Here is a 12,791-nt window from a genome sequence, read left to right as displayed (position 1 = left end):
TTCACATTCACATTGAACTTCAGAAAGGTGTTTATAGCTGTGACATCTGTCATATGTGCACAGATGAGCACAGATGCTCAGATGGCAGTTTCATCACTAGGAGTTCCAGGGGGTTGCAGGGGTGGGGAAACCAGAAAGGGCATGCACACTCTATAAAGATATCTCTGCCCCCTATCAGATGTGAACAACCCTGTGCAAATGTGCCTTGCAGTGCAGTGGGATAAAATGACCTTGCTGCGTTTTAAGCCAGTGATGTGAACATATCCTTATTTGCAGTATAGGCAGATCTCATGCACACCCATGCCTCACTCATGGTGTTGTATGGAAGAGATATCAGGATGATTTGGGTCTCCTATTATGCAATGCAGATAGGTAACTACATGGTCTTGTGTCTGCTATAATCTCTGCTTTTTATATCTCTGCAGGATGGGACAAGATGGTATGTTAATAAAGGTACAATAGTGTGAACCAATATGTTGGGAAATATTATGGGCTGCAATTTGCATTGCTTTGGTGACTCTGAAGCTCAGCTGTCTTCTCCTTGCCTGACAGCACCAGCTTATTTGAAGTGAATATCAAAATATCAGGAGATCCAGTCATGGCTCTCCTGCATAAAGTGTAGCTTCACCCCAGGGTTAGGGCTAGGAGATAAGATGTAAGATAATACCAGATCATGTAGCACCTTTTTAAAATGCTGATTCAGATCTTATCTGATGTGCCAAGAATCCCAAAACACATGCTGCTTAACTGAGAGAACAAGAGGAATTGATCAGTACACAATACAATCAAAACGAGGGCCAAGCGAAGGTGCAGAAGAGCCCTTTAGTTACTGATTTACTCCCAGTGCTCTTGCTTTCTTTTAAAATAGTGTATTATAAAATAAAAATGGGAGGAAACCAATTCTTCACCACTCCCACACAATTCTGACCACACAAATTTCAGAGGCTTCCACACCAGTCCACCCACATCTTTCCCCATCTTCTACTCAGTTAAGCAGGAGGGCTTATCACAGTTCCATGAGACATTCCAGCCCCTAAGGAGGGTGCAGAGCAAGGCCAGTTGGGGAGCGTGTAGGCTGGGAAGTGGACATGACTGGGGAAGCATCCAAAGGGCTGGTTAGAGAGGACTGCCTTTAGATCCCAGACCATTGGTTCTCCACCCCTGATCTAATGGTCAAAACTGTTCTTCCTTTTTTTATATCAGGTCATGGGATCACAGACCTGGGATACATCATTTGCCATTCAAGGCTTCTTGGAGGTATCATTTCATATTGTCAAATCTTCTGCTTTTGTTCTTTCCACAATAATTTCCATTTACATATATATTTTAGATGAATGAACTGGCATGTAGAGAGTGTGTGTTCATTATTTAACCAAAGCACACACATTACGAGATCCGAACACCTCGTATGCCTGTCATGGTTAACCAAGAAAGGCATGTTCTCCAGGTGATTCTTAGGACATGAGGTCCAGAAATCCACACACTGAGTATTCCTTTTGTAACACTGAAGTTATCCCTGAAGAAATTGCATTTATTTTTGTGGCTGTCCGAAGTGATGCTTTTGTGTAAGTGTCTGAGATTTTCTCTGTGACTTTCCTGGGTCAGAATCCTTAAGCATAACTTCTGTCTTTTTCTAGGCTGGGGTTCAGAACAATCCTGACTATGCATCCTGTCTGAAAAAAGCCCATGAATTCTTGAAAGCCTCTCAGGTAAAGCACAGATCTTGGAATAACATACACAGGAACTCAATACTGCTTTCAGCTGTCTCAGCAAAAGACTCAGGGGGGAAACACTTGTCTCTTTTTGCAAGGTAACATTGACAAGTAATATCAATTCGGTTTTATAGTGTGACTTCAGTCCTGTGTAAAACCTTGTATATCCACTGCAATTTACCTCAACTGATACTATGGGTTGTACGCAGTATGAATCCTATTCAGAGCAAACCAATTCAGGTTAATAAACCTGCCCAATTTGAGTTCATAAATTTCAGTGAGTTTGCTTTGAGTAGCGTTAGCACCGGACACAACCCTATGTGCTGCCATTGCATCAGGTTGTAGCCATATTCTGTCTTCTAAATTACAGAACATATTTCTGACTGAGTTAATTTATTTATTCTTTTCTATTGTTTGTTAATTATTGCATAGCCCATCTTCTTCTCCAAGGAGCTTAAGGTGGCATACATGGTTTTCTTCCTCCTTACTGAATCCACACAACAACACTGTGAGGAATTTTAGGCTGAGAGGAAGCAGGGATTGGCATCCTGGTCTCTCAGGTCCAGCACTCAAACTGTTATGCCACACTGGCTTTCTCTGGTTATAAATATATTCTGATTATCTTTTATTAATATGCTGCTAATCTGTTTTTCAGATTATAGATAACCCACCTAACTACCAGAGATATTATCGCCAGATGAACAAGGTACATCCAGAATTGTGTCCTGTCTGTGTGACCCATAGCCAGCAAAAAAAGAGTCTTTAAGTGTTAATTCTGAGAACCTAAGGAGCCTGCTGGTTTAGGCCAGGGCCCATCTAGTCTAGTGTCCTGAAGAAGAAATATGGATCACCCGTCAAATCTCTGGTTGCTTTATTGGGATCTTTTTGGGAGGAGATTATTCTACACTGATGGCTGCCCAAGGAGTCCTAATATATTTTCTTCAATACCCAGGGTGGATTCCCCTTCAGCAATCGAGAGAATGACTGGATAGTCAGTGACTGCACTGCTGAGGCCATGAGGACATTGATGCTGCTGGAGGAAAAATGCCCCTTCATAGACGATCATGTGGCACCTCAGCGCCTCTTTGATGCTGTCAATGTGGTGAGAAGGGGGAAAGCCCAGAAGAGAAAATGGGAAGCAGGCAGGAGGAAGCTATTGTGGGGAGACTGAGGTCATCTAGCATTCAGTAATAGTGCTGAGGAGAATATTGGCTTTGTGGGACCGTAGGCTAAGACAATTGGTGGAAGTGTCCCTATGGCAGCATTGTATCCTCTGTGAAGGATGATCAGTCTTGAAGTTTGAGTTCCTTAAGCTCAGGTAAAGGGTTGTAAGGTAGCAGGACTGAGAGCAATCTCCCCCAGTAAGCTGGATTGAAAGCTCACTGGGCTTTAGGATTGACAACAGATGGACCATTGATCTTGTTCATTAGAAAGTAGCTATTGCATCATTACACTTTACTTACAATTTGAAGTCAAATACATAATCGGTTAATCTCTGTTCCTACAGTAGTAATTTGGAGATACAGTGCAAATTAGCAAATTTTGTCCTGGAATCCTCATCATAGTCATGAGGAGCAATGACACTTTCTAGGGTTTGCTAGAACAACAGAATCTCCCCATCCACTGAGTTCTCCATTGGCCTAATATGGTGAGAGAGGGCCAACTGGCACGACTACATATATACGGCGAGCCACTCTCCTTTTGTTTAGTTCCACTTAAAATAAAGAGATTGGTTTGTCAAGAGCACAGACTCTGATTTTACACACCATTGTAGCCGGGTGGAGTGGCGCCTGAATTGCATTTGGTGCTTGTGGCAAAGTCTGAAACAGCAGGAATCTATCCAGACTTGAAAAACAGAAAATGGCCACATGAATCATGGGAATTCTTGCAGAGAAAGGGGCAACTAAAATGATGAAGGAGTTGGAGGATCTCCTCCATAACATTTGGGGTTTTTTAGTTTATAAAAAAGGCAAGTGAGGAAGGGGCACAGGAGTGGCTGGTGGGGCTGGACAGGAGCGACCAGCCATGTTCCTCTGCAAGTAGGACAAGGAACACCATGCCTGTTCTTAAACCCTCTCCCCGCCCCCCATCGCACTTGTACTTTTTTGCAGATTCTGAGCATGCGAAATTCTGATGGTGGTTTTGCTTCTTATGAAACCAGACGAGGGAGTAGGCTACTGGAGATAATGAACTGCACAGAGATATATGGTAAGAACACAGCCTTGATATCAGAACAACTTAAATGGGAATCTTTTGTGAATTCTGGTTCTCTTTACAATTTCATAGTTTTGGGGATAGAGACCATGAACTGAAGTCACATGTTTGAAGGCAGTTTGTTTTGGCCATAGGACCTTGGCAATTGTTCACGTTGTCAGAGTCCACTGTAGGTACTGATAGGGGAGGTGTTCTAAGGCAGGCTGGTGGTTGGTTTCTGGAACAGGCAGAACAAAGATGGCGTGATACGGACAGTCCATGTGGCTCTGACCATGGAACCAAAATGATAAACAGGTACACAAAGTCAGCTAGAAATCAATGGTCTCCTCACATCACACATCGTCTGACTGTCAAAACTCTGAAGCCACCTCTCCCAGGATGACCCCACCACCTCACAGCCTTCAGGGAGGGGACACTTTCCCTTGAGGGTATTCTGCTGTGAACTGCATGCCAGCAGGGAGTGTGGCCAGAGCAATCTCTCCCTCCTTTTGCCACACCCTCTTCTCTTCCTCTCTCTCTTTTGCTCTGTGCCCAACAGGCTGCTAGGGGAGAGACCAATAATTCTTGCAGGGTTCTCAACTGTTTGCTTGCAAAGGGATTTCCTCTCATATCACCCCATCTGTTTCACCTCCACCACCATCTTCCTCTCCCTTCGGGCTCTTCCTGCACTTCTAAAAATAGGCTGAGGTCTGTATGTGACCCTCTGGATGCAGGTTGCCCACCCCTGATCTAGACAAAGAAGGATCTCGTTGATAGTCCTCTACACAAAATGCATGACCGGTTTTCCTGATAAGCTTTTGGTGGGCAAAGGGCTGACATTTTGACTGTTGTTTTTATAGAGGTTTTTTTTTTTCCTCCTGCTGTTTAAACTGCTAGGTTTTGGCTCCCTTTTAAAGGATATTTTCGGGGATGCTAGCATTTTATAAATCTGTAAGCCACCTTGAAACATAAAGTAAAATACTTCACTCTATGATTTTCAGCTGATTGTATGGTCGACCACACCTATACAGAATGTACTTCGTCAGTAATGCAGGGATTGAAACATTTTGGGAAAAGATTCCCAAATCACCGGGAAGATGAAATCAGGTAAAGGTATGGGGGAAAATCCCCAGAAGCTGAGAAGGATATTATTGTTACAGCATGAATTCATATTCTATAGTCTTGAATTCTGTATTCTAATAGAATATTCCATGTTAAGAGCTCAGGAGTTGCAAAGACTGAATTTTTTTTTGTATTTGATTGCAACTCCAGTCATTATTTAAAATATATACATATACCTCCATCTGCTTACATACCTGGCAACTAATGATCACACGGTACATCTGAAGTGGACTCCAGTCCATAAAAACTTTTGCCACAATAAAATGTGTTAGGCTTTAAGGTGGCACAAGACTCTTAGTTGTTTTTGCTGCAGCAAACCAGGACAGCTACCCCTCCAAAAATGTTTATGTACATGTAACTTACAGCATACATGTTATTTCCAACATAGAAGTGATACAGTATGTAAAGTTGTTGCTGGTGGTTTAAACAAAGACTGATGAGGAACACTCTTGATCTTAATTAGCCATCACCTGGGAGGCTGGCAGGACCACTACTGGATCACAGCCTGCTCTAAGGTGGGTCACAATAGCAACACTAACGTCATCAAAACATTAAGAAGTGGGCCACTAAATGCATGTTTGGGGTGGGTCCAAGTTCCGAAAAAGTCGAAGGCTACTTTAGGCGGCTGAATGCCATTGCTACAAGGGACTTGGGTTAATTATTGTCTGTTTAGCTTGAAATGTAAGAAGACTCCTTTGTTTTTCTTCTCAGTGATACTCTAAATAAGGCTTTGCAGTTTTGTCGTAATATGCAGAAAGCTGATGGCTCCTGGTTAGGGTGAGTGGCTTACAAATATCCCACACTGAACTTGACTGTGGCACTGGTTGGCGGAGTTTCTGAATGCATACATAGTGTTCTCAAAGAATGACTTTGCTGACTGAGCTGTGGAAACCTTCACCTTTTGAATGTCTTTCCTACACAACAGTTTGACAGATAAAAAGGAGAGAACTAGCTAATGCAACACGCTGTTTCGTTGTTTCAGCTGGTGTGTCATCCTAGTAGACGAAGTGCTGTGGATCAGCTGACCACTTGTAGTGTAGTTGACAGTCAGCTGTCCTATGTTGATACGGCCTATGATTGTGGCCCAGTGCAACCCCTCGGGGGACGTGGATGGGGCAGGTCCTTTGTTCTTCATGGCCAATTGTTTTCTTCAACTGACCAGAGGGGATGATGGGAACGCCTGTCAATTTTTAAAATATAAATTGGCCAATAGTGACCTGACAGTGGAGTGGGGCTTCAGCAGCAGAGATAGATACTGAGGGTTCACTCCAGTCCTCCGCTGGAGTATTTAAGCCATCTGCACTGGGAGCCAGCAACATAGTTGGCAGCTGATCATCCCACCCACCTAAAAATTGGCATTGCCTTTGAGGTAAGTGGGCAATGTGTATGGAGGACCTTGCTGTGGAGATAATCGGTCACTGTTTTCAGGACCAGGAAGGAATTTGCATGCAGACAAATTGGGCCCAATTGGTGGTTTTGCCTTCTCATAGCAATTGTCACAACTTTCAGTGGATAAGGCATGGGATGAATTTTTGGTCTATTTCTTGGGGGGTAAAATGGTGCATCACCCCCTTCATTTGGTGCCTTATCTCAGGGAACCCTGGTAAAGGGGTTTGGGTAGAAGATTCTGTCCAGAAGTCCAGATGGGGGCAGACAAGCATAGAACTTTCATTTGGTGGCCTGGGGAGGGTGGTCAGTTTGGTTGACCTGTGTCTTGAGGTGACCAATCACAGGCACAGTCCTGTTTATCTGCATTTGCACTGGCAACAGCTTGCTCTTTTGGTATGATCTACAAATATGAAACTATTTTGGGATGGAGGGTAAAACACAAGCAAGGAACGGGATTTCTCATAAATGCACAGAATTGCCTTCTCGCTGTGGAGGTGAATGCTGCAGCCTAACTCTATGCACGGGAATGAAAGGATGAGTATGCAGCCTCTTTTTTGATGCAATGAGATCCTAAAAATAAACAGAGCTGGATCAGACTTAACCCTGATGCATGAAATAGGCAAATTCAGCATGTGACAGCTAAGAGGGCAGTTAGGGGTCTTTTTCACAACAAATAACTGATGTTAGCCTGTCTGAGGAGTGATTTGAAACCAGCAGCCTAAAATGTAGTACCAATATCTAGGCATCAGCAGCTTTTTCCACCCTCAGTAAATCTATGTCTGTTCTGAGGCAGGATTTTGTGACCGTTCAACTGAGCAGTCTTTTAACAATGTAGTTGCATTAGGTAGTTGCACAAACCTTCACATTATCATTAGGCTTAGAGAGAAAACATACTGTACTGTTGGTAACACTATGTACTGATCCCATACTGATCCCTTCATGAGTCATCATGAGAATTCACACCCTTAGATCTACAGCCAGTAAGAAAAATAATTGGTTATATAAATTAGATCTAGTTAAATGTACAACAAGAAAAAAATAAAATAAAAAGTTATATAGCAATAAGAGATTCTGACTTTGACTAGGAACATGAAATTCAAAAGATTCTCGCATTGCAGGGGGTTGGACTAGATCAGGGGTCAGCAAACTTTTTCAGCAGTCCCCTAGACTTGTGGGGGGCCAGACTATATTTTTTTGGGGGGGGGGAGAATGAATTCCTATTCCCCACAAATAACCCAGAGATGCATTTTAAATAAAAGGAGACATACTACTCATGTAAAAACATGCTGATTCCTGGACCATCAGCGGGCCAGGAAGGTGATTGGGCCGGATCCGACCCCTGGGCCTTAGTTTGCCTACCCATGGACTAGATGACCCTCATGGTCCCTTCCACCTCTATGATTCTATGAAACAAACAGTGAATGGAAGGGTATACTCAAAGGGTGTAGTCTCTCATTTGTCTCAGTATCTTTCATTCAGCGGCTGATGGGTTTTTCCTCCCTGACAGGCGATGGGGCGTATGCTTCACATATGGCACCTGGTTTGGACTAGAGGCATTTGCATGTATGGGATACATCTACCGTGGTGGGTGAGTAAGCAGCCTTTCGGGTAGAAGATTAGTATGAATGTTGCTCTGCTGGGAGCCCTTGATGGAGCTGAGCTTCGGGGGGGGGGTGTGAAGTGGAGAGACCGTCAGGCTCCTCCACCCAAAATATCAAAGGCAGGGGAGTCATGTGCATATAATATTGACAGCGCCAGCCCTTATGCATGCTTACTCAGAAGTAAATCCAGCTGAGCTTAGTGGGCCTTACCTGCAGGTAATTGTGCATGAGATTCTTTGGATGCAGTCAAGGCCAACAGTGGAACAAAACCCAATGAGGCATCTCATGGGCTATTTTCTCTCTCATCCCCTCTCATATTTTCTAGGGAGGCATGCAAGGAAGTGACCAAAGCCTGTGAATTCTTAGTCTCCAAGCAAATGGAAGACGGTGGCTGGGGAGAGGAATTTGAATCCTACAGGTTTCGCAAATATATTCAGCACACTGTTTCCCAGATCCACCAAACCTCCTGGGCTCTGTTGGGGCTGATGGCTGTTAGGTAAGCACAGAAGATGGCAGTTACCTACCTTAGCAAAGGCTTCTGTCTGCTTTTGCCCAAGTGGTTTCTGCAGCAGTTAGACAAACCAATTAAGGCGTGCTAAAGAAACATGCTTCTAAGTTCATGGGGTTTGGCAAGAGGGGGCTGATCTGCCCCAAGTCCATTTCCTCCAAAGTCTTTTTTCACAAAAACACATTATCCATTCACTATGAGTGCATTGCATCACTTGCATAAATTTGTTCTGGGCCTGTTGGCTGAAGCAGGCTAGCTGTGGGAGATGGAGCTACCAGCACCCAAAAGCAGTGAGCTGTGTACCTTTAAAGCACATGACTTTCCCTAGAGAATCCTGGGAACTGCACTTTATCCTTCACAGAGCTGCAGTTCCCAGGATTCCTTGTAGGAAGTAATTTGCTCTAAACCTACGGTGTGTTTGCAGCCTAATCCTCCATTACAAGAGGCGCCTGCTTCTGGAAGTATCTTTGGTTGTGCTTATTTTCATTGGGTGCCATTACTCCGTTGAAAACCTATGGAAAAACAGGCCACAGACTTCCCTCTCACATGTTGTGTCCCTCATGCTGCATAGCTAGCTTTTGTAAACTTACAGAGGACTGAATTTTCCTGCAGCTTGATATGTAGATGTTCTCAGGTGCTTCTTAGTCCAAACAATTGAAATAATGCCAAACAAAGAGGCAGTTAAGGCCGTCTTAAGGGCAGAGGTGGAGAAATTTCATTTCTTTAGCTGCTTCACTTTTTGGAACTTGTGTGAAGGACTCATGCACTTACAGGTCTTTCCCCTAGGGGGACCCATTGAGTTTCTGTGAGCCCATGAGGGTTTCTTTCTTTTAAAAAGAAATTGTAGTCATATAAGCTTCTTCCCAGAAGAAAACTGATAGGCTTTCCCCTCGCTCCAGCCCCCAGCCCTCACTGGGTGCTGTTAACAAAACTAATGTCCAGTATTTTTGTGGCTTTGCAGATATCCTGATGTTCGGGTTCTGGAAAGAGGAATACAAGTTTTGATTGACAGACAGACATCGATTGGGGAGTGGCCTCAGGTGTGTTAATACTTTTAATTTCTTTTCCTAATCAAATATCCTCATAGCAATATACTTTAAAGGTTCACAGAAACAGTATATTTCAGCCAGCTATGAAATGGATCATGTCCTCCAAATATATGTAAAATGAATGAACGCAGAGCATTTCCCACCAAGTACTGAGAGTGGGGGTGGCTAAGTTGTTGCCTTCCAGCCTACACAGGCAATAGACAGGGATGATGGGAGTTGCAATTCAGCAATATAGGGAGGATCAAAAGTTTTCCACCCCTCACTTACTAAATGAGGCAGATCAGAATGTACTCTCATTGGCATTGTTGCTGTCATAAAGATGCTTTTCGTAGATGGCGGCAATGTATTGTGGACACACATGGACACTTGTGTGGCATTGGCAGGTGAGATCTTACAAGTGCTTCCCATATTCTCCCTCTATTGAACACTCTGATGTTCCTGTGGGAAGTATTCTGTTGCCTTAGGCACCCAAGTGATTCATGCACCTTTCTTGTTACTGCTGTGGCATCAAAATGTGCCATCAGGATTGAGTTTGTGTGGTATCAGAGCACAGGACACAGCTGGCCCTACTGTTAGATGTGGCAGGTCAGAGGGGTGCCCTTAAAAAGCCATAGACTGCCAGCTAATTATTTTATTTTTTAATCATGGAACCATTTGGATATTCTGTCTGAGATGCCACAATGTCTTTAGTTGCCTTTTCTACATTTTAATTGGCTCTGGTCTCTGATTCCTGCTTCCAGAGTCTTGTTTGCCAGCCAAAAGCTCAGTGATACTGTATGTGACTGCTGCTCTTAAAAGAGGTTACAGTGATCATACAACTGGGTTCTCAGTCACCATGAAGTCAGGACAGAAGACTGCATGTCGGTTGTTCAGGAATTTCTCTCTTGCTTCTCCTCAGGGTGACATCGCTACAGCATTCTACAAATCTGGTACTCTGCATTACAATGCCTACCGAATCATCTTCCCTATCTTTGCACTTGCCCGCTTTTCCCGGCTATATCCCAGCAGCCCTGTCGCTAAAGGACTCCTGAAGAATGGATCTGTGCATTCAGAGCAGAGTCAGAATGGAGGGTGCTGAACAGAGGTGCACAGTCATTCCTGAGAGCTTGGATTTCATCCTTCTCAACATCACCCAGTTCTTTTCTCTCTTGGCTGATATTCCCCTTGTAGCACAATTGCACTTTGAAATGCACAAACACGACCCAAAGAAAGTGGACAAAGAAGCACGTTAGCTTAATTTCCTGGCAGCGATTTGCACCACTTCAAATCCCTTATTGGCAACAGAAATTTAGAAAAGGCTTTGCCCACTGAGCGATTCATAACCACGATCCACATTCCTACACACAGCAAAATACAGCTTAAATTTGTGTTCTTGAGGAGGAATAACAGAGGGTGTGGAAAATTCAAGATATGTTGCTCTCCCTTTAATAGGTGGATTCAGTGGGGATACCGTTAGGCAACATTTTGAAGGTACAGGATATTCCCCACCCTCCACTATCAATGAAGCCCAGCACCTCTGGGTTATTTGTGGGGCCTGCCTGGTATTCGTTCATCCCCCCCCACAAAAAAAATATTGTCCAGCCCACCACATGGTCTGAGGGATGGTGGACCGGCCCACAGCTGAAAAAGGTTGCTGACCCCTCTGCTAAGTATTTGGTCCCCTTATTGAAGGAGGGGATTTATCGCACTGACTCTTCCAGGGGGTCTTTTCTGCTGAATAATTGTAGTGGAGAATGTGGCAGGATTTTTGAGAGATGCCATGAAATGACGTTACCATAGGTCTTAAGAGCCATTTTTGTACCTCATGATGTCTGGACAGTTTTATTCTAAAGTATCTCCTACTATGCTTTGTTCTCTGTGTTGTGTTCTGATCCATGTATACAATGCACTTTTTCTATGCCAATAAAGGAGATTGATTGTTTGCATCAAAATCCAAAAAAAGTATACATGTGCACAGGGGGAATAGTGATTCTGAAATTAAGTATTTGAAAGCAAGAGATAATCAATTCCTAGTAGGTTTTCCTAGTAGGTTCATGGATGCACAGCGCAGGATCTCAGCATGAGACAGTGGTGTTCAAACAGGGAGACAGCCCTGTAGATCTTTGAATAAGATTAATTCCTCAAAAAAGTAATGTTTAGACTGCATTGACAGCACTGAGCAAACGGGATCCCTGACAGTGATTAATAGTGGGAATACAATGCATTGCAAACTAACCAGTTTGGCTTTACCCCCAGATTAAAACATTCTGGCATAAAGCATATAATACTGGTTCTATCAACCTAATGCATTTGTCTTGCAATCACCTCTTAATCTGAAGCTGTATGAGTGTAGGATGGATTCTCCCAATACTTAATAGTGAGCTGATCTCTAGAAATGCTTTGTGCTTGATGCAACTATGAACATCCAAAAAAGCTCTTAACAGCAGAGCGCTGTTGCAGTGGAGCAAGGGATAAAGTTACTTGTTCTTCTGGTTTGCTGCGGGGCCAGATTTCTCAGATTTTTCTTTTACCCTTCCACTCTCCTAGCCAAGTTTTAAGATACCGATAAATACATTTTTATGGATCTCAAGTGCTTGGCAGCTTGCAGAAAGTGCCATCACTTCAGAAAGGCACTCTCACAATTTCTGCATATGATACAATTCTCTTCCTTCCCTATGTGGATATAGTCTCCATTTTGGGGAATTTCCATGTTAGGTTGTGTAAGCATTCATAGTGCACTAGGGTAGATGGTTCAGATAGCATAGCTAAGAGTTCGACCTTGAACAAATCTATACACACATCTTTGGAGGAAGCCATTTTACTCATGATAGATTTTTATCTTCAGAACCAGTCCATAGGCATGCTTTTAATTTATTACATTAACACTCCTGATCCCCGTAAAATTATTCTTGCTGTGATTGGTTAGGTCAGTCTTTATATAACCTTAAAGTATTTTATTGGGAGCGTGAATATTTTAGGAATTGTGGAACGTCTGAGGCAGGAACTCTAGCCCAGAGTCCAAGAGTTCAGTGTCCTAGTCAGTGTCCTGTGTGCCTGTCTGGCAGCATCTAAAATATAACCAGAACAATCCGAGACAGTCTTCTTCAACCCAAGAAGATGTCTGATGGGATGTAAGTACATTGTGTGCAATCTATATGCTATAATGGATATGCTAGGCATAGCAAGGTCAGGTGGTACCCGGTGCTGAAATTTTTTTGTCACCCCCCCCCCAAAGAAC

At 43.4% G+C, this 12,791-nt stretch overlaps 1 protein-coding gene across 1 annotated transcript; it reads left to right on the top strand.

Annotated features, from left to right (window-relative positions):
• The first annotated feature begins 411 nt into the window (after nt 1-411).
• Nucleotides 412-11,524, top strand: LOC310764996 (lanosterol synthase-like). Its single transcript, XM_083619395.1, has 12 exons — nt 412-453; nt 1,204-1,257; nt 1,638-1,709; nt 2,368-2,418; nt 2,665-2,814; nt 3,824-3,920; nt 4,907-5,012; nt 5,739-5,804; nt 7,924-8,004; nt 8,343-8,513; nt 9,487-9,565; nt 10,473-11,524. Exons 1-12 carry the CDS (start codon nt 427-429, stop codon nt 10,650-10,652), a joined length of 1,134 nt encoding a protein of 377 aa, XP_083475521.1. The 5' UTR covers nt 412-426; the 3' UTR covers nt 10,653-11,524.
• The last annotated feature ends 1,267 nt before the right edge of the window (nt 11,525-12,791 follow it).

The sequence above is a fragment of the Podarcis filfolensis genome (genome assembly GCF_964270895.1).
Source record: "Podarcis filfolensis genome assembly, chromosome: 6".
Lineage (NCBI taxonomy): Eukaryota > Metazoa > Chordata > Lepidosauria > Squamata > Lacertidae > Podarcis > Podarcis filfolensis.
The sequence above is the reverse complement of the archived record's forward strand: the minus strand, read 5'-3'. Positions and strand labels throughout refer to the sequence as shown.

Excerpts from the sequence above, each read along its gene's own strand:
- LOC310764996 (XM_083619395.1), top strand. The coding sequence starts at position 427 with ATGGGACAAGATGGTATGTTAATAAAG. Across the intron at positions 1,258-1,637 it reads CCATTCAAGGCTTCTTGGAG|GCTGGGGTTCAGAACAATCC; the intron begins GTATCATTTCAT and ends GTCTTTTTCTAG. Across the intron at positions 2,815-3,823 it reads TCTTTGATGCTGTCAATGTG|ATTCTGAGCATGCGAAATTC; the intron begins GTGAGAAGGGGG and ends ACTTTTTTGCAG.